This window comes from Lynx canadensis, chromosome B2, assembly GCF_007474595.2.
Source record: "Lynx canadensis isolate LIC74 chromosome B2, mLynCan4.pri.v2, whole genome shotgun sequence".
Taxonomy (NCBI): domain Eukaryota; kingdom Metazoa; phylum Chordata; class Mammalia; order Carnivora; family Felidae; genus Lynx; species Lynx canadensis.
The window spans coordinates 119,641,072-119,660,792 of NC_044307.1; the positions used below are offsets into that span (position 1 = coordinate 119,641,072).

Here is a 19,721-nt window from a genome sequence, read left to right on the forward strand (position 1 = left end):
TCACTGTGGAAACTTTGGAAAATAAAGGTAAGTACCAAGAAGGAAAAAAAAAAATCACATATGAGCCCATCAGGCAGATGTAAGACTATTTATAAAAAATATACATGTATAGCAGAAAATTAGGACTATACTGCCATTTTATTTTATAATTTATAGTTTATAGTCAATACTGTGTCTTTCCCCATGCTGTTAAATTTCTTCTATGTCATCATTATTGGCTGTATAGTATTCAATTACATAAGTATTTCACAGTTAGCCATTTTCAATTGCTGGAGATTGCGTATGTGTCTATTTTTCTTCTTGTAAGTAATGCTACATGTAAATATTTGTAATAAATATTTATAGATAATTTTTTATCTTAAAGAAACTGCAAGAAGTGTAATTTTTGAGTCAAACAAGATGAATATTTTAAGGTGTTTCAGAATTTTTCTATAGCTTCTTATTCCCACAGCGTTTGAATCAGTCTAAGCATACTTTGTTACATGTGCAAACGTGGATCTGAAGTATTCTTTAATATGCAGATTGGTGTTTATATGGGTCCCTTTTTCATTAGCATGGTTTGGAGAGCTGTTGTATAGATATGACTAAAATTACTGCTACCACCATCCCCTACAAAATACTACTTTGCCTTTTTTCTGTTTCGGTTGCATCCTTTGGATAGGGTTCTTTTTAACCACTGCATGGTCTTCAACAACTGTTGAAAACAGATTACTGCAGAATTAGAAACAACAACAAAAAAGAAAGAAGAAGGAGAAGGAGAAGGAGAAGAAGAAGAAGGAAGTGTTAATATAGAATTTATGACATTTCTTTTAACAGCATATAAAAAAGAATACCCTGTAGTTTGCTTAACCATTGGTTATACTGTGGCTGTGTAAGAATCTACAGGGGGCTCTTAGTGAGTTGTTCCTAGTAGGAACGGTCATTTATTGAGCACCTCTGTGCCCCCGTCACCGATCCGGACACTTTCTGTACATTATGCTCAAAGCTTGTGCCAACTTTGTAAGGTAGGTATTATCAGCATTAGAAATGTTTCTGATGTTTAAAACATTAGAAATGTTTTAAAAATGAGGTTTAGTTAGGATATGAAGCATTCCCTTATCACACATCTCGTGGTTGTCTAGGAGTCACTGGAATGTAAGCTCTATGTAAGCACTGAAATCATTTTGTTCACTGGTGTATTCCCAGCATTAGTTCAGTCTTGACATGTAGGCTCTCAAGAAATGTTTGTTGAATGCTGACAAAAATGAATTGAGAGAGGTGGGATTTGAACCCTAGCCATTCTGAACCTGAAACTCTACCAGGAAGAAGCCAGCTTCTTCAGAGGTTTAATATTTTACTCAGAGATTGAGTTTGGTTTGCCCCAAAGTGATAGACTTGTTCAGTGCTTGGTGTCTTTTTTCCTCATTTTCATTTGATCATTTATATAAATTACATAAAATATCACTGCCATTTGGGAAAACCTTCAATTAAGTCAAACATAACTAAAATGATAGAGAGGATATAAGAGGCCAAGCAAAAGTGAGAACTCTTTCCTTAAAAAGTTCTTTAATCCATTCAAGCAGTTGTCCTAACGTGTACTTTAAACTTTGTAATACCTAAAAGTTCTTCAAGAGTACGGCATTTCCTTTGAACCTCCCTTTGAATCTCCTGTGGAAGTTTCTGAGTATCTAATCCTCATCTTCTGGGGAAAAAAAAGAAATCCCTGCAGACTCAGCACTGTGTCGATCTGAGTTTTTACAGAGTTGTTTTCAGAAGGCATGCAGCTTTGGCCAGAGGCCAGAGGAGTGATAGGCAGTGTGGTCAGCTAATTCATCTTCATCGGATAGGCGTTTATATGACACCTGTCACATTTGAATACCAAATCCAGAAATATACCATTTCCTAAAAAAATGTTTTCATGTCTACGTATTGTAGACATCCTTTATATAAAGCAGATACGAAGGTACTTAAACTGGCTGACTTTGTGAAGTCATATGAAGAAAAGGGGGAGGATTATGGTTTCCCCCAAATTATGTTTAATGAAGTCACAGTTTGCTGATTTTCAGCTCAACAGTTATTTGTCGAATGTCTGCTATGTGCTAGGCACCATGCTAGACATGGAAAATAGAGAAATAAGTAAATCACCCCCCCTGGAACTCACAGTCTGGTCAGCGACATAGATCTCATAGAACATGGTGAGGGCCGTAGTGGTTGGGATGAGGAAAGACGGAGGAGGACAGAGCGTCTCCTGAGAAAGGAGAGGCAGGTAAGACCAAGCGCTCATTTCACTCTTGGACTCATACCAGAGCTTTCCATAATGTTGCCAAAGACTCTTTTTAGAATTTGTAAATCCAGGGACACCTGGGTGGCTCAGTCGGTTAAGTGTCCGACTCTTGGTTTCTACTCAGGTCATGATCTCACAATTGGTAAGTTTGAGCCTTGCATTGAGCTCCGTGCTGATAGCGCAGATTGGGGTTCTCTCTCTCCCCTCCTCTGTTTGCCCCTTCCCCCGCTCGCTCTCACTGTCTCTCTCTCAAAAGAGAGAAACTTAAAAAAAAAAAAAGAATTTGTAAATCCAGTCATGTCAGTTTCATATTTTAATGCCCCAGCAGCTCCCTGCTGACTGCTCACAAGACACAGCCCTCTTTCAGGCACTCCCCTGTCCCCCCTATTGCCCCACTGCTTACAGCCTGACTGCCTAAATTCGGATCTTGCCCCTGCCACTGGTCAGCAATCTGCAGCTCCATTTTCTTAAACCGGGTTAATTTCAGTAATCTGTGTCATAATGTGAAGATTAAACGATTTGATGCAAAACTCTGAGAAAAGTGCCTAGCACATAGTACTGTAGAAGCCATGCTTATTGTTGTTACCACTCTCCTTCTTTCTCCCAGACCGCGGTGGTTTTCTGTACCTCCCTGCCTTTGTACAAAGTGCCATTGCACGGATTGTCACTACCCCGTGATTTAATTCTTAGGCTGCTTCTCACCATTTCCTGTCTTTGTCATTAACAAATTCTAAAGTCATCACCCTGATTGGATGGTAAACTCTGAGATTAGGGATTTCACCACAAATTCTTTTTTTTGTTTTATTTTTGGACCCCTCCCTCCTCCTCAGAATTTAAGTACAGTGCATATTGCAGACACTCAAACATTTGTTTATTGACTGAAGGGGAAATCCCTTTGTCTCCAAATCTGTCTTTGTGAAGTTCTTTTAATCACCATTCTTTCCTTTTTTTCTCTCCACTGTGCTATTAGCGTGTTAACATTTTTTAAAAATGTTTTATTTATTTCTGAGAGAGACAGACAGAGCGTGAGTGGGGGAGGAGGAGAGAGAGAGGGGACCTAGAATCTGAAGCAGGCTCCAGACTCTGAGCTGTCAGAACAGAGCCCGACACAGGGCTTGAACTCATGAACCATGAGATCATGACCTGAGCCAAAGTCAGACTCTTAACCTACTGAGCCACCCAGGCGCTCCAGCATGTTAAAATTTTTTTACATATATCTGCTGTAGCTCCATTGTAATCATTAATTTTCATGCCCTCCACCACCCTCCCCTCCCCCCCACCCGCGACCCCAGCTTCATTTCTCTGTCAGGGTGTGAGTTGCTTTCATTTGTCTCTCTGGCCTTTAGCAAAGGGTCTGTGTAAGTAGGCACTCATATTTAAATGAATGCTCAATAAAGAATAATACATGTTGTATTAATATGTTTTAGGGAATCTGTGAGAAAAAAAAAATGGAGTGATTTCTTTATATCTATTTCTTTTGGTTCATTAAATGTCCAAGAAAGGCCAAACGATTTAGGTACTCTAAACAAGCAGGAAACTCCCAAATCAATAGTCTTCTAACGTAGAGGCAAAATATTCTGCCAATTTACTTGTATGTCTGGTGGCTCTATGTGGTCTAAGGTAAAATGTCTCATCTTTAGTTTCTAAGAGAGTATCAAAATATGAAAACTACCTAAATTGTTAGAGAGGTAAAAAATGAATAGTGGATTTTGACATTGCTGTTTTAATCTACTTTGAGAAGAAATTAAAATTGAATTAGATTTCACAGCTCTGAAATTTCCTACTAAAAACTATCCTGAGTGGGAGTTGGGTAACACAGTAGTAGGTGATGTAAGTTTCATCTTTTATAGGCGTGATTATAGATGAGAATTGATTGTTCCTCTTGTCATACATCTGTTTCATTTCCATGCTCTGCATTATCTTACAAAAGTTAAATCTAGGGGTGCCTGGGTGGCTTGGTCGGTTACGCATCCGACTTCGGCTCAGGTCATGATCTCACGGTCCGTGAGTTCAAGCCCCGCGTCGGGCTCTGTGCTGACAGCTCAGAGCCTGGAGCCTGTTTCAGATTCTGTGTCTCCCTCTGTCTCTGCTCCTCCCCTGTTCATGCTCTGTCTCAAAAATAAAATAAATGTTAAAAAAATTTAAAAAGAAATAAAATAAAAGTTAAATCTAAGTAACATTTTTTTAGCAATGAAGAGGTAATAAAAAAAAATCATCATGCCCCTGCTGCAGTTTAATGAGAGGAGAGACCTATATATACTGGGTGTGTTTTAAACGCATGCTTACGATTTAAAAGACATTTTTTTTCCCAATGTTTATTTATTTATTTTGAGAGAGAGACACAGAGCATGAGCGGGGAAGGGGCAGAGAGAGAGGGAGACACAGAATCCGAAGCAAGCTCCAGGCCCTGAGCTGTCAGCACAGAGCCCAATGCGGGGCTTAAACTCTCAAACCATGAGATCATGACCTAAGCCAAAGTCGGATGCTTGACCCACTGAGCCACCCAGGGTACCCCCCACGTGCTTATGATTTAAATGCTTGCTTACCACCAAATCTTCCCATAGTTTTCATCAAGGTGAGACTTAATTGTAACAGAACTGTTGGCAAGTTCTTTTTTATATTTGGGAAGGACAGTACAGTTGTGGGTAATACAGCTCCATGACTGAATTTCTTACAGCAGTGAGGGAGTATGTCTTTTAAGGCAATACATTTCTGAATGTAAACAAGTTCTCTCACTGTGATTTGTATTCTTTGGTGTAAACTTAACTCTGATTAGTAGTGCAAGTACTTGGACTTTTGGGCCATCTTGCTTCCAAGGAGTGTTTTCTGCCGATTTCAGGTTTCTCCCTTTGGTTTCACCTCCATTCCAAACTGTCCCACTTCAGAGCGCTCAGACTCTGAAATTGCTTTCAGGCTCGTAACTTCCATCCCTCCTCCTTCCTTGTTCCCTCCCTTGTTCCCACTTCCACATGCACCGGATCCCCTGTCTTCTCCCAGTTCTCGAACCTCCACGTGCACATGGTCTCAACCCTGTTCAGCCTTTGCAGCCACCTTTTGACTTTATCAGCTTTTCTGCTCTGTTTCCCCTGCTTCCCATCCCCCATGCCATGTTATCTTTTTGTCCCATCTCCCTATTCCCAGCCCTGGAATTCCAGGCCACTTGGGCCCATTATAATCCACGTATTGGGGTTCAGCTGGGCTCCCAGAGCTTGAAGTTGACTCTGTCTCCCTTGTTACCACATATTTGCAGCCATCCCCACTTAGGATGTCCTGCACCCCCTCCTTACTACAGAGCCCAAGGTAGACTTCTTCACTCTCTGGAGATATTCTTACTTGCCCAAGGAGATTGAGGGGGTGCCTCCTCAGCTTCTGGCTTCTGGCTCTATCTCAGTTGTGTTGCTGTTATCGTCGTCTTTATCTTCCTCTCTGACTTCTGACATGCCTATCTCTGAGGCTGACCTCCTGAGATTGTGTTGATGAAACTGACTTTTTAAGCCAGTTTCTTAACGTGATGAACGTGGGTTATAGTTCTTGTTTTTTTTTTGTTTGTTTTCGTGTCTCTTCATTGTGGATACAAGCGGTTTTGAAATGAGCATCTTTGGACAGCTGTATTGCCCACTTGTACGAGTACAGGCAGCCCAGGTTTGCAGGACTCTGGCATGCTCAGTTTTGGTCACCACAGTTTAATTAAATAACACCCGTCCCCAAACAACATGGTTCAAATTTCAGTTCCAAGATTTATTAACTGGGGGGAGTTGCGTAGAGTGCAGCCTTTGCTGCTAGCTTTTTCAGTCCACAGATCACTGCGTACATAACACATGCGTATGGTGGTCAGTGACCAATGTGGCTCCTTTTAAAGCCTGTCAATGATTGGTTACTGTCTGCTTCTGTTGCTCAGCAGCTCACAGACAGCAGGGCAAGTGGTGGGTTGCTTCTGTGTCTCCTGGTGGTGAAAGTACGTGACAGTTTATAAAATGGATGATTGAAAGAGAGAATTGGCCAATAAAGATGCAAACTAAGTAAAGTGATAATGCCAGAAGTGAAATTCAGTTCAAAAGTAAATGGGGTTGTGGAAGGAAAAGCAAACTGCGGGAATGTTCAGACTGCCTCTGTTCAGCGGCCTCCAGCTCTGCGGCCAGAGGAACTCGGGGATGGCGAGGTTATCCCCCTGGTGAGGAGTGTGGTTGTGATGAAAAGGATGCAGATGTCCCAGAGGAAATGACACTGGCACAAAAATTCATGTTAATCGAACTCCTGCAGATACGTGACGATATTGAAAGTGCAAAGGTTACAACGTGGGGAACTGATCTAAGCTTGCGAAGGAACGTGGCGGTCTGTGAAGGCACGGAAAAGTTTCTCACTATGGAGTGTAAGTAATGTGACGAGAAGAAGAGAAAGACTGTTCAGACTATTCTTGATAAGTTTATTACTAAGAAAGCTTTAACCCTCCATGTTTTAAATTACAGTGTAGGAAATACAGATGAGGTTTGCAATTTTTTCATTTCCTTGTATGTTTATAATTGACCGTAAGAGTTCTTAATGTTTTTGATAGAAACGTAAAAATTACCTCTCATGGAGCGCCTGGGTGGCTCAGGTGGTTAAGCCTCTGACTCTTGATATGGGCTCAGATCATGATCTCACAGTTCCTGAGTTTGAGCCCCATGTCCGGCTCTGTGCTGACAGTGCAGGGCCTGCTTGGGATTCTCTCTCTCTCTCTCTCTCTCTCTCTCTCTGCCCCCGCCCCCACTTGCACTCTTGCTCTCTCTCAAAATACATAAGCATTAATTTTTTTAAAAATTACCTTTCATATGTTTATGTTAGTTTATACCTCAAAAGGTTTAGGAGAATCCCTTAGTGTTCTGGTACTTTGTTCCATTTGTCATTATTTGCATATTTGTTCGAGCTTTTCCTCAGATGACTCTCTATTTGAATGGACGTGTGTACGCTTAGGTTTTTTTATTTCCTTAAAAAAAGGTTTCACTAGACCCAGTTGTGTTTGAGACCCACTGCACTCTTGCTTTCCCTTCCCTTACCCCATTTTCTTCTGCAATAAGTTAGACCTGCTGATTCAATTTACTTATGGTTTACTTTCTCTTTAGTTTTTACAGTCACTTGACATTAGGCACCTTGAGGACAAAGGTCGTGTCTGTTTTTTTACTGAGTATTCAGTACCTAAGCCTGGGGACTGGTATATATGGTCAGTACTTGATATGTTTTATTTGAGGGAGTGAGTTCCTAAAAGCCTGTGCCCAACACCCACCCTGCCCCATTCACCCATTTCTCTTGTGGAGCCTTCTCTGATCTCCCTCTCCCCAGCCACCCCAACCTTTCTCCTTCTTTAAACAACTATGTAACTGCAGGTGCCTCCTAGAGCCTGCCAAATATGAGCCATTTATGCTGTTATTTTTACCCTTGCCCACACAAATAGCAGCTCCCTGAGGTATGTCTTTCCTGTGCATAACATAGTCATTACACATAGTTGGTACTGAATGCGTATTTTGTTGGATTTTCCTGCAAAGTGAGATTCCAGAGAGCTGTCAAGGAAACTTCATCCCACTAAAAAAATTAAGGGTTGTTCTACGAATCTACGTATTCCACCCCCCCCTTTCTTTTCTAATTCTCAAACAAAAATTCTGTCTGGTGTATGTACTTATTTTAAAATCAAAGGCCACAAGAGTGGGGAATTGAGAAAGTGGCAAAATGTTAGAGCTGGAAAGATTTTTAGAGATCCATATAGTCTCACCCTTTAATTTTATAGGTGAATAATTTGATGTCTGGAACACTTAAGTGATCTTCCCCAAATCACACAACTAGTTTGTGGTAACATTTGGGGCCACAGTGCAGTTGCCTAACCCTGTCCAGTGCCCATTCCCATAGGCTGCCATGGGGCATACGAGAATATTGTTCAGGTTTGTGTAGTTGACCTGTTCAGAGAGGCAGCTAATATTCTCATATTGCGTTTTGTGGATTAGCAAGTAGGAAATTGAATCTGTAAATTGATTTTCCTCTCTCCATCCCTTAATTATTTCAAGTTCTCTGACTAGATTCATTTGCATTAACTGGGAAATTCTGGAAACATTCATCCTGGATGGCACAGATTTGTTTGCTGACATGTAAGCAAACTTTTTCTTGAAGTATAACATACATGCAGAAAAGTGCACAAAGCGTAGGCGTGGGGTTTGAATTTTCACAAAGCACGCACATCCACGTGACCTGTACCCACAGCAGGAGACAGAGCGGCCCCAGCACGTTGAGAAACATTTGAAGAACTAGAAGGGTTTTGAAGCTATATAATTTTCTTTTTTCTCCCCGCAGGTATTGTCAGTCTGTGTGTTAACAACAATACTTGGTTGTATATTTGGGCTGAAACCAAGCTGTGCCAAAGAAGGTAATTACTACAGTATAAATACTGTGTGTGTGTGTGTGTGTGTGTGTGTGTGTGTGTGCACACATGGGTGTGTGTGGCTACTTAGTCCTCTTCAGAATGTGACTGAGAAAAGTGTCCTGTCCTAATCTGTGGGTACTCCATAGTTATTGCAGATGTGATAATGGTTTGAGTCTTCTTAAAACTCTTTTATTATTTTAGCCATGTAATGTTTTATTTAGTTGTAAAACTTCATCCTAAAACAATGAAGAGGGGCTATCACCAAAAAATCAACCAAAGAACAAACCCCCAAAACAACAAAAAATAAATTAAGAGCAGTGAAACATACAAGCCAACATGGCCTAAATGTTTTGGTGCTGCACCCTGGAGCCCTTCTCCCTGGACTCTCTCCAGGAACTCTGAGGACACTCTTTTTTTTTTTTTTTTCCCAAGGAGTTAGTTGTTGAAGCAGCCTGGAAAGATTACTTGGTAACCAGTTAGCATCGCTGGGCAACCAGAAATTTATCGTTATGTGCCCTAACAGCTTTTAAAATTACGAGCATTTGTGGTTTCAAAGCTATAGTGAAATGACAGTTTTAAGCTTCTACATATTTTTTTTCTTTATATTGAGTGCAGAAATCTATCCAGCATTGATGAGATTACTGTAACTAACAAAACTCTGAATCATAGTACATTGCAGTAGTCCTTATTTTGGCTCTGAGGTAGGTTTCTCCCCCATGTGAAATCACTGATGGTCTTCCTAGGGAATTCAGTTTAAAAAAATTTTTTTTAATGTTTTAATTTCTTTTTGAGCCAGAGAGAGACAAAGCATGAGCAGGGGAGGAGCAGAGAGAGGGGGAGACACAGAATCTGAAGTGGGCTCCAGGCTCTGAGCTGTCAACACAGAGCCTGATGCAAGGCTCAAACTCACGGAGTGTGAGATCATGACCTGAGCTGAAGTTGGGTGCTCAACCAACTGAGCCACCCAGGTGCCCTGGGAATTCAGTTTTGAAAATTGAAAAATTATTTTCCTGTTCAGCTCTTCTGTGATTGTAATATTGGTCATTTAAACAAGTGTACTGATTTTTAAGTTTTCACTTATTGCTTAAATTAAATGTAGTAATTAAATGTAGTAATTTCATGTGTTTGGTCAGCCGTCTATCCAGAGCAAAAGTGTCTTAAGTTTAACAAGATGAAATAGCTACAGACTTTAATGTTCATCTAGGCATAGGTATGAAGTAGTTTAGTTTGAGTTTAAACTTGGAGTTTAGTTTAACACATAAAAATAAAACTGAAGGTTTAAAAAAAGTAACTTTAATCTAAACCTAACATAGTATGCGCAGTATTTTACAAACTACTAGGTGCTTAATAATGAGCCTCAAGTAGTAGCTATTATTCTAACAGCTTTCCCTGGCCCTGCCCAGGTCAGGAATGTTAGTATTCCTGACCTTAGAAATTACTGTTGTCATTTCATGTCTTTAAAATTGCCAATTTTCCCAGTGTCATGAGGGTTAAATTCTATAGCAGTGTCTTCTTGGGTTAGGAGATCCCTAAAGTCAGGAGCTAGGATTATTCTTTTTTTTTTTTTTTTTTCTGTTGGACTTTCATTATTTTACAAGTGGGTTTGTTTTTTTTTTTTTCCTCACCATCCTGATGTTTTAGTAATCTGATGAGAACCTAGCTTTTTCCAGGTATATAGTAAATACAACATAAAATTATTGTATTTAATTAAAAGTTTTCCTTCCATATCCGCCATTTATCCATTTAACAAAAACTTACTGGTACCAGCTATAGTCAAGCATCTTGCTGGGCGCTAGGGATGTGGTGTGCTGGGTACAATGCAGGTGTGGACTTTGCTCTCAAGAAGTTGGTAGTCCGGGGATGATGCCTGAATGGCTCAGTTGGTTAAGTGTCTGACTCTTGATTTCAGTTTAGGTCATGATCTCACAGTTTGTGGGTTTGAGCCCCACATCTGGCTCTGTGCTGACAGTGCTGAGCCTGCTTGGGATTCTCTCTCTCTCTCTCTCTCTCTCTCTCTCTCTCTCTGCCCTAACCCTGCTTGCATTCTCTCTCTCTCTCTAAATGAATGAATGAATGAATGAATGAATGGAAGTTGGTAGTTCAGTGTGAGACTGGGATATTAACCAAATACTCTAGTTCAAATGGAATTAGTGACTGAGGGGACGGACAAGGTTTTACAAAAGCTTAAACAAAGGAAATTGGACCTTGACTGGGAAGTGTAGGAACCAGATCGGATCTGAAGGTGAAATGCGTACTTTAGGTGATGGTGGGAGGGACAGTCCTGCAGAATGTCCTGCATAAGCACATTACTTCTTTTATACACCAAGAGTGAGAGTTCGGTGGGTCAGGTATTCTTTCTCCTCCTGAAATATTCAGATAATCACTTTTAAAGTCTTTTCTCACAGTTTGAAATTTTAGAGAATGTTATATAAGCATAAAACTTTCAGAACAAGTCCTTATTCAGAGGGGTGCCTGGGTGGCTCAGTCTGTTAAGCATCTGACTCCATTTCTGCTCAGGTCATGATTTCATGATTCCTGAGTTCGAGCCCTGCATTAAACTCTGTGCTGACAATGTGGAGCCTGCTTGGGATTCTCTCTCTCTCTCTCTCTCTCTCTCTCTCTCTCTGCCCCTCCTCTGCTCGCTCTCTCTGTCTCTCAAAATAAATAAATAAACTTAAAAAAAAATAAAAAGAACAAGTCCTTATTCTGACTTTTCTTTACCATGCCATAAGTATTGAAGTCTTATCAGACCTGGTAAGGTTCGTAATAAATTTTAAAACTTCTTTTTTTCCCCCCTATGACAAGAGATAGAATTTTCTTTTTGTGCCACTTTCTATGTGTATTTGTGAAAAGATTCTTGGGTAACTTCATTACCCCATCTGTATTTTCTAAGGTAGGATTTGAATCTAACTTATGTATACTAGTTGATGTTTGCTTCTTGATTCTGTGATTAGAAACTTCTAACTCATTATTCGATATTTCAGTTAAAAGTTGCAAAGGTCGCTGTTTTGATGAGAACATTTGGAAACTGCCGCTGTGATGTTGCTTGTGTTGACCTTGGAAACTGCTGTCTGGATTACCAGGAGACGTGTATAGAACCAGGTAAATAAAAATACGCAGGGGAAAAGATGATGTCATGGGCACTAGTCAAAGATCAAAAAAAAAAAAAAAGTTCTGCATTTTTTAGAAATGTGATTTATTGAACTCACTTGAGGCTTTTTTTAAAAAATTGGCCTTTGCATTTCCTTAGAGAAGAAATTTCATGTATTTTGCCTTTGTTAAACACTTTATGGATAGCAAAACTGTGCTTGTGTTTAACGTATGCCGAGAGCCTGCGTAATCGAACTTGCACTTACACTTCAAAAAGTCTTCTTGAAACATACGAGTACTTTCAGTGTGGGCTCGCTAAAGCAAGAGTTCTTAGACATCCACTTCTTTTTACTGAAGTGTAGCTGACACAGAATGTCACGTTCGTTCCAGGTGTGCTTAGAAACCTGCTTAACACTTTGAAATAAAACCGTCAGAATGTGTATATTTTCTGTTCCATTCGGGTTTGTCTACATAGGACATGTTTCCTATTTAAATGGGAGTAAGCCAGTTTCAGATGAAATGTTGAGAACCCTGAAAATGGCTGGTGGAGAAAGCCAAGATCTGTATGTGAATTGTATAATAACCATGTTTGCCCATGTTTTCAAATGATGAAATTCTGTTTTCTTTAGTGAAACAATAACAGCTGTTGCTTGCATGCTTTCTGTCTGTTAGTTCAGGTCGACCCCTGTGGTGGCAGATTCTGTGAGTAACTGAGTTATGAAATAGTTCGTTGTCCCTCCTGGATCGTGCTCCAGAAGAGAACAGTTCTGTGTCTACTTCGGATGTGTTAAATTGGGACCATAACACGTCTTTTGTTGTTATTTGTTTCTAGAACACATATGGACTTGCAGCAAGTTCAGGTGTGGTGAGAAAAGATTGCCCAGAAGCCTTTGCTCCTGTTCGGATGACTGCAGGGACAAGGGTGACTGCTGTGTCAACTATAGCTCTGTGTGCCGAGGTCGGTTCCCATGCACCCATCGGGCTCTGCAGCAGCCCGACATCCTTCTAGGTGTTAGCTGGGTTTTGCACAGGTGTCATTTTTTACATTAGGAGTCATATTTGTTGACCAACTGTCTTAGCTGAAAAAATACTTAAAAAACATCTTATTAGAGTAAAATTCAAATAAAGAAAGTATGTAATGAATCTCGTACTCATCAGTCGTTTAAGAATCACTATTTACACATGGCAAATCTTGTTCTGTCTATAGTAGTTCACTCTCCTGCTGCCACCCCTTCATGTTATTTTGATATTAGCTACATTTTTTTAAATTTTTTATTTTTAAAACAAAATTTTTTTAATGTTTATTTATTTTTGAGACAGAGACAGACAGAGCATGAATGGGGGAAGGTCAGAGAGAGAGGGAGACACAGAATTGAAGCAGGCTCCAGGCTCTGAGTTGTCAGCACAGAGCCTGATGCGGGGCTAGAACCCACAGACCGCGAGATTGTGACCTGAGCTGAAGTCGGACACTCAACCGACTGAGCCACCCAGGCGCCCCGATATTAGCTACGTTTTTAATGCTGCTTTGTGGAATGATCACTTTTTGTAGTCCTGGCTATCTTTACGTTCCAGGTTCTCTCGTAATGTAAATGAGGGCAATGTATGCCATGTGTTGAAGGAGTAGATGTGAAATTACTGCCCAAGGTTATATAGGGTATTATGTAAACTGATGCTATTGTGAGGTTTCATCCAGTTACAGGGTTCTTTGAAACTGATAAGAGGAACTAAGACATCAAGGATTTAATACTAGAAGATGTTAGTGGATAAAAGGAGGGTTGTAAATGTTGGCTGAAAATATGAACAACTTGAAAATGGAAAAGATGCCTTTAAGTTCTCACAAATACAGTCACATGTTTGAGTCTTGCATTTAGTTTTCCGTTCATTGTTTTTCTTCCTGATATCAACTGGCTGTTATTTTGAAACATAATAACTTACTGAATTTATTGTATTTCCCTAGAACCATGACCCATATTACATATATATGTGTTAACATGTTTTGTTTTTGGAATCTGTCCTAAGATATCTCACAGCATCACAGTTATTGTCACTATTCAGTATGTTCACTTTGTTTTATTTCTTGAAAATATTTTAGGAGAGAAGAGTTGGGTAGAAGAAACATGTGAGAACATTAATGAGCCAAAGTGTCCAGCAGGGTAAGATGATATTCTGAGATACTATTTTGTTAAGGTACTATTTTTTTTTCTCTTTCCAAATTGAAAAGATAAAAGTAATAATTAGTCATTGGTTCATTAAATGTTATTTTTAGTCAGGCCCTGTGGTGGGCACTTGTGGCATACGGTTGATTATGGAATGTTCCCCACTCTGGAAGCTAATGGAAAAAAGAGAGGCCACGACTATTTAGTCTTTAGTATTCATGAGGGTCGCTGGAAGTGTGTTGTCTTTCGCCTTAAGAAGAAAGGCCCTTTACTTAGTTTTGAGAATCAAACCTGTAACAAGTTACTTTATAGCTTCCTTTTTATTTTTTATATTTTGGTTCACTTATAAATTCGGGGATAAGCAATGTGTCTGTGAGAGAATGTTGCATAAGTTTATAATTCATCTTTGTTCTTTTTGTCCTTAAAGTATTTTGCCCAGTACCTTGTATATACTAGGCCATCAAAAAATCTTGTGTGGAATTCAAAGGGGGAGATTTTGTGAAGATGTAACGTAAATTTTCTTTGCTCCACTTGAGATCTACTATTTCATATAATTTGACTTATTCATCTTCAGAAACATATTTTTACCTTTTTAAAGTAATGAGTTTTTTCCCAAACTATTCAACATTTTAAAGCTGTATGTTAGCTTATTTTGTTTGTGTATATAATTTAGTTTTGCTTTATAAGATGGGCGTTTTTTTTTCTTTGGATGAAACAGTACTTTTTTTTGTTTTGTTTAAGGAACAGTAATAGCAGCAGCAAAAACTAAACCCAAACCAAAAAATTCCAACAGAAGAGACTTTTTTCAAAGGGTGCGCTCCTGTGCCTTGAGCTGTCTTTTAAGTTCAAGATATCTTGGAAAATTTAGACTTAGTGAATTTTTAACCTTTCTTTTCCTTCTACATATTGATCATTACTTTTCAGTTGTAATGTTGATTCTTGTAGTGGATATGTAACTCTTCCTTTGTTTACAATAAGATCATAAGTTAGAACATGTGTTATTCTACTGGAAGTTATACCAGTTTATTTACCTGATGGCACAATAAACTGTTTATGTTTTATGTTGATTGAATACAAATAATTTTATACAGTGATGGACCATTGAGACCCTAGGCATTGGTTCTGGAATCTTCCAACTGAGCTGTGATGCAAATACTAGTTAGTGGAAATCACATACCAATATATATATTTTTTTCTTCTTCCTTTTGTGTTTGCATGTGAGAGTAAGCTGAGGAGGAGGTAGAATTGAAAAAGGCAAGAAGAGTTTAGCATTTGCTCTCAAATTTTAAATTACTGAGTAAGCTTTAAGTGGAAAGTTTTTTTTACAGTTATCCTGCAGTGTTCAACTCCCTACAGTCTCCCAATTATCATTAGAAGTTCAAAATTTCTGAACCATGCCCATTTTGGTTTGGCCATGTAACAGTTTTCCATAGTTATTCACTTTGACTGAGCACATCATTGTACGTGGTTTTTTTTTTTTTTTTTTTTTTTTTGCCTCCTTTGGATTAGTGCACCACATACATCGTGTGTGTGTGTGTGTGTGTGTGTGTGTGTGTGCGCGCGCACATGCATGCACACGCACATGCCCTCATTGTTCATTTCTAGCTTTGGATCATTTGTTGTTTATTTATTTAAATGTAGTAAATACATCTCAAACTTCTCAACTAAATAGTGACATCTTTCAAATACAGTAAACTTAAAAACCAAATGTTATGGGGGCGCCTGGGTGGCTCAGTCGGTTGAGCGTCTGACTTTGGCTCAGGTCGTGATTTCGCTGTCTGTGAGTTTGAGCCCCGCATCGGGCTCTGTGCCGACAGCTCAGAGCCTGCAGCCTGTTTCAGATTCTGTGTCTCACTCTCTCTCTGACCCTCCCCTGTTCATGCTCTGTTTCTGTCTCAAAAAAAAAAAAAAAAAAGGAATAAACGTTAGAAAAAAAAATTAAAAAAACACAAATATTATGTATAATTTTTCTGATATGGGGTACCATCTATTAGATTCATGTAGACAATATCAAAAGGTGGTTGTTCAGGAAAAATCTTAATGGAAATAAAAACATAATTTAGAAAATGCTGTTGCTAACATTTATTCTCCTGGAGATTGGGAAAATATTATTACATTTTAGTAGCATTTGGTCCAGCTTTTGGAATAGCAGGAACCATGAATGATGTTCTCCATATGGTGGCTAAAAATGGTGTAAATGCTTGAAAATACTATTAGACGATATATGTGTATATATATATATATATATGTGTGTGTGTGTGTGTGTGTGTATGACATATATATATAGTGAAATATAAAAGCATATATATGAATATAAATGTAATATCTCCTTTATAAGAATGCTTGTTGAACTTGTTAATTTACTTTAGATTACATACTGACCTCAGTGAAAAATTTTCATTTTTCATTTTTCCCTGTGCCAGGGAAAAATCTTCATTGGATGTGTATCCTCCTTCTGCTTCTTTAAACATTGTTTTTCTTCTTTCTCATTACCCAGGTTTGAAGCACCTCCTACCCTCTTATTTTCTTTGGATGGCTTCAGGGCAGAATATTTACACACTTGGGGTGGCCTTCTTCCTGTTATTAGCAGACTAAGTAAGTAACTTCGGAGTTCACTGTTGAGGTGTCACAGTTTCAGTGAGATAGACTAGGGAGGCAGTCTTTTTTTGGAAAAATACTGGCAGAATGTGTTTTACCAAACCTCTCTATGGCAAAGTAGTTGAACCTGATGATAAGGAACTAGTCTTCAATATTGTAATTACTTTGAAGCTGCCTTGTAAATACTTCTAAGATAATAGTTATACACACACACACACACACGTGCGTACAGCATGTGTATATATACAGTTATATATAAATATATACACACGCATATAAATCTGTATGTATTAGAATTTTGGATTCCTTTTGTGGAAAAATCATTTAATAATTATTACATCTTAAAATAGAATTTCAAAAACTGAAGGTATTTCTGATATGCTTCTAGTACTGTAGACATTGAATATTTGCTAGTTATCCTATAGTACCATGTAGCATCCTTCCAATTTCTTTGCTTCACTCAAGGCCTTAATTGGATGATTATTCTGTAATCAGAATTAATTACAATTGATGCAATAGTAGAATAGTTTGCAATTATTGATGCAATAGTAGAATAGTCTTTTCTTAATATTAATGCCAGAGTTTTAAATCACATTAACCCCCAGTTATATGGGTATTACTTGTATCATCGTTACTGAAAAAGGAAAAAAAAATAGTTTATGGGTATAAAAATTAGAGAACTTTGCTCATTATCAGTGATCAATAATTAAGTAGTTCCAGTGGAACGCTAAACTGAAATGGAAGTAAATACAACTATGTTGGAGTTCTGAATTGTAAAATATTATTTATTAGGCTTGAGTGTATGAGATTAGTTTAAACATTAAAATCACTCTCAGTAAATACATGTGCACATTTATTATACTTCTTTCATGAACAACCAAAATAATTTGGGAGTATCTTTTTAAAATTTCAGTTTTTCTAAATGTTTATTTATTTTGAGAGAGAGAGAGAGAGAGGGAGAGAAAGGAGAGTGTGAGCAGGGGAGGGGTAGAGAGAGAGGGAGACACAGAATCTGAAGCAGGCTCCAGGCTCTGAGCTGTCAGCACAGAGCCTGATGCGGGGCTCGAAATCATGGACTGCGAGATCATGACCTGAGCCAAAGTGGGATGCTTAACTGACTGAGCCACCCAGGTGCCCAAAATTTCAGTTTTTAATTTCTACCTAAAAGAAAATCGTTTTTGTAAATAATTATTTGACTTGGAAAAAAAAAAAGTCTTTAGCAAAAAGCATGCAAGAGCAGGGAAGGCTTTATTCTTACCTGTTAGGCCCATGATGGGCTTTGAAGCTTGAATCTGGCCCTTTGTTGCCATTAAAAGGAAAGTTTGTTTCAATGGCACCAAACATTGTATCCTGAGTTCAGAATTAAATAGCTGTAGCTACCTGTATGTGATGTTTAAAAGAAATCAGTACACCATTTGCCTAAGCCCCAGCTTTGGATAATTGAGGAACATACTCTGTAATTCTGCACTGTTTGGAAGGCATTGAGATAGACACATGCCAACCTGAGGGGCATTTTTTTGGCAATGACTTATTGAGATGCTAGAATCATTAGGTTTATGTATTTTTTTTTTTTTTTTTTTAATAGTAGAGGCGGGAGAAAAGGAGTGTGACACCAGGGCTAAATCTGGAACAGTCTGACTTCTGTGCCTTTCTCTAACTTGAAGCCAGAAGATGCCTTTTTGTCTTTAGAGCAGTGTTGAGTATGTCCAGAGTGAGCTGATTCTGGATTTTCAGACTGAGACACTGCCACCCCAGCTACTGCTTCACCGTTGTTTTAATTTTGCAGATTTTGCTACTCGTGCAGTTTGTTTTTTCTCTCCTTTATTTTCTAATCAGTGATTCATCACTTACTTATGACACCCAGGGCTCATGCCAACAAGTGCCCTCCCTTCATGTCCATCACCCATTTAGCCCATCCCTTCACCCAACACCCCTCCAACAACCCTCAGTTTGTTCTCTGTATTTAAGAGTTTCTTATGGTTTGCCTCCCTCTCTGTTTTTATTTTATTTTTCCTTCTCTTCCCCTGTGGGCATCTGTTGAGTTTCTCAAATTCCACATATGAGTGAAATCATAGGATGCAGTTTGCTTTTTTTAAATTATCTCTTGTAATTTAGGTATGTGACCACCAAATAATATCAGACAAAGATCTAGTAGGCATCATTATTACAAATGGTCTACCCAGAACTTAATGTTTTTGATAAGTATGGGATAATTATTTCATAGACTTAATTATTTTGTTTAATATTTATCTGAGGAAAACTAACTTGAACACTGAATTTGAATCTGCAGTGTTGCTTTATAATTAACCCTAAATTTTCATATGGTTATAAATCCCTCCTGGGTTAGTTTTTTTTAATACTATTTAGACTTACTTCGTACCAAAGCTAGATGAATTAAACAGATTATTGATTGCATTTAACAACAATCTTTGATTTTTTTCCCTTATAGAAAACTGTGGAACATATACCAGAAACATGAGACCAGTATATCCAACAAAAACTTTTCCCAATCACTACAGCATTGTCACTGTAAGCTCCACATTTCAATTTTTATATGTTCACAGAAGTGAGATGTAAATGTTACATTTTTCGAGGGAATAATTAGACATCAGATCAGAAAAGAATAACTTTTTTCCAAAATGTAGTTAAGCAAGGAAACCTAGGTTTTGGTCTTTGCCTCTGCCACCAACTAGGTGTAGTTCGGGGAGGATCCCTTTCATTCTGGTCTCAATTTTTCCATCTTGAAAAGAGGTGACTGAAGACTCTAAGAACTGAGTTCTTGGTTTCCTTTCAGCTTTAAGATTCTCCAATTTTTGTGTCTTGTTTCTTCTTATGGTTTTGTAGCTTGCTTTGTTGGTACAAATCTGTCCTACACTCATGGATTCTCAACCTGTTCCAGTCATCTTGATGTGTGAATTTAAGCAAGCCACTTTGCCTGACTCTAGATAGGATTACAGCCCTGTTTTTGTTTCAAAGTTTGCCAATTTAATTGGAGTCCAAGAGAAAAGTCAAATTCATTAGGTGTTAGGGTTCAAGCCAGAAAATGAATTCTTTAGCTTGTATTAATGCAAGCTCTTCTCAGACTGAACCAAAACATAGTTTGTTCTACAGAAATTCCTTACTCAGCAATGCAATGGGAAAATAGGGCACTTTTTTAGAAATTGAGGAAGCTGCCTATTAATATAGGCCCTTATCCATAGCATTCCTACTTACTTTCTCCTGTTAAATA

General features: G+C 38.6%; 1 protein-coding gene across 1 annotated transcript in view; it reads left to right on the forward strand.

Moving 5' to 3' along the window:
- The window catches only part of ENPP1 (ectonucleotide pyrophosphatase/phosphodiesterase 1), a 69,329-nt gene that overhangs the window by 23,158 nt on the left and 26,450 nt on the right, over positions 1 to 19,721 (forward strand). The window contains 7 exon segments of the mRNA XM_030316364.1: positions 8,579 to 8,651; positions 11,633 to 11,661; positions 11,663 to 11,750; positions 12,571 to 12,696; positions 13,831 to 13,891; positions 16,392 to 16,489; positions 18,942 to 19,021. Coding sequence (XP_030172224.1) covers positions 8,579 to 8,651; positions 11,633 to 11,661; positions 11,663 to 11,750; positions 12,571 to 12,696; positions 13,831 to 13,891; positions 16,392 to 16,489; positions 18,942 to 19,021 — 555 coding nt within the window.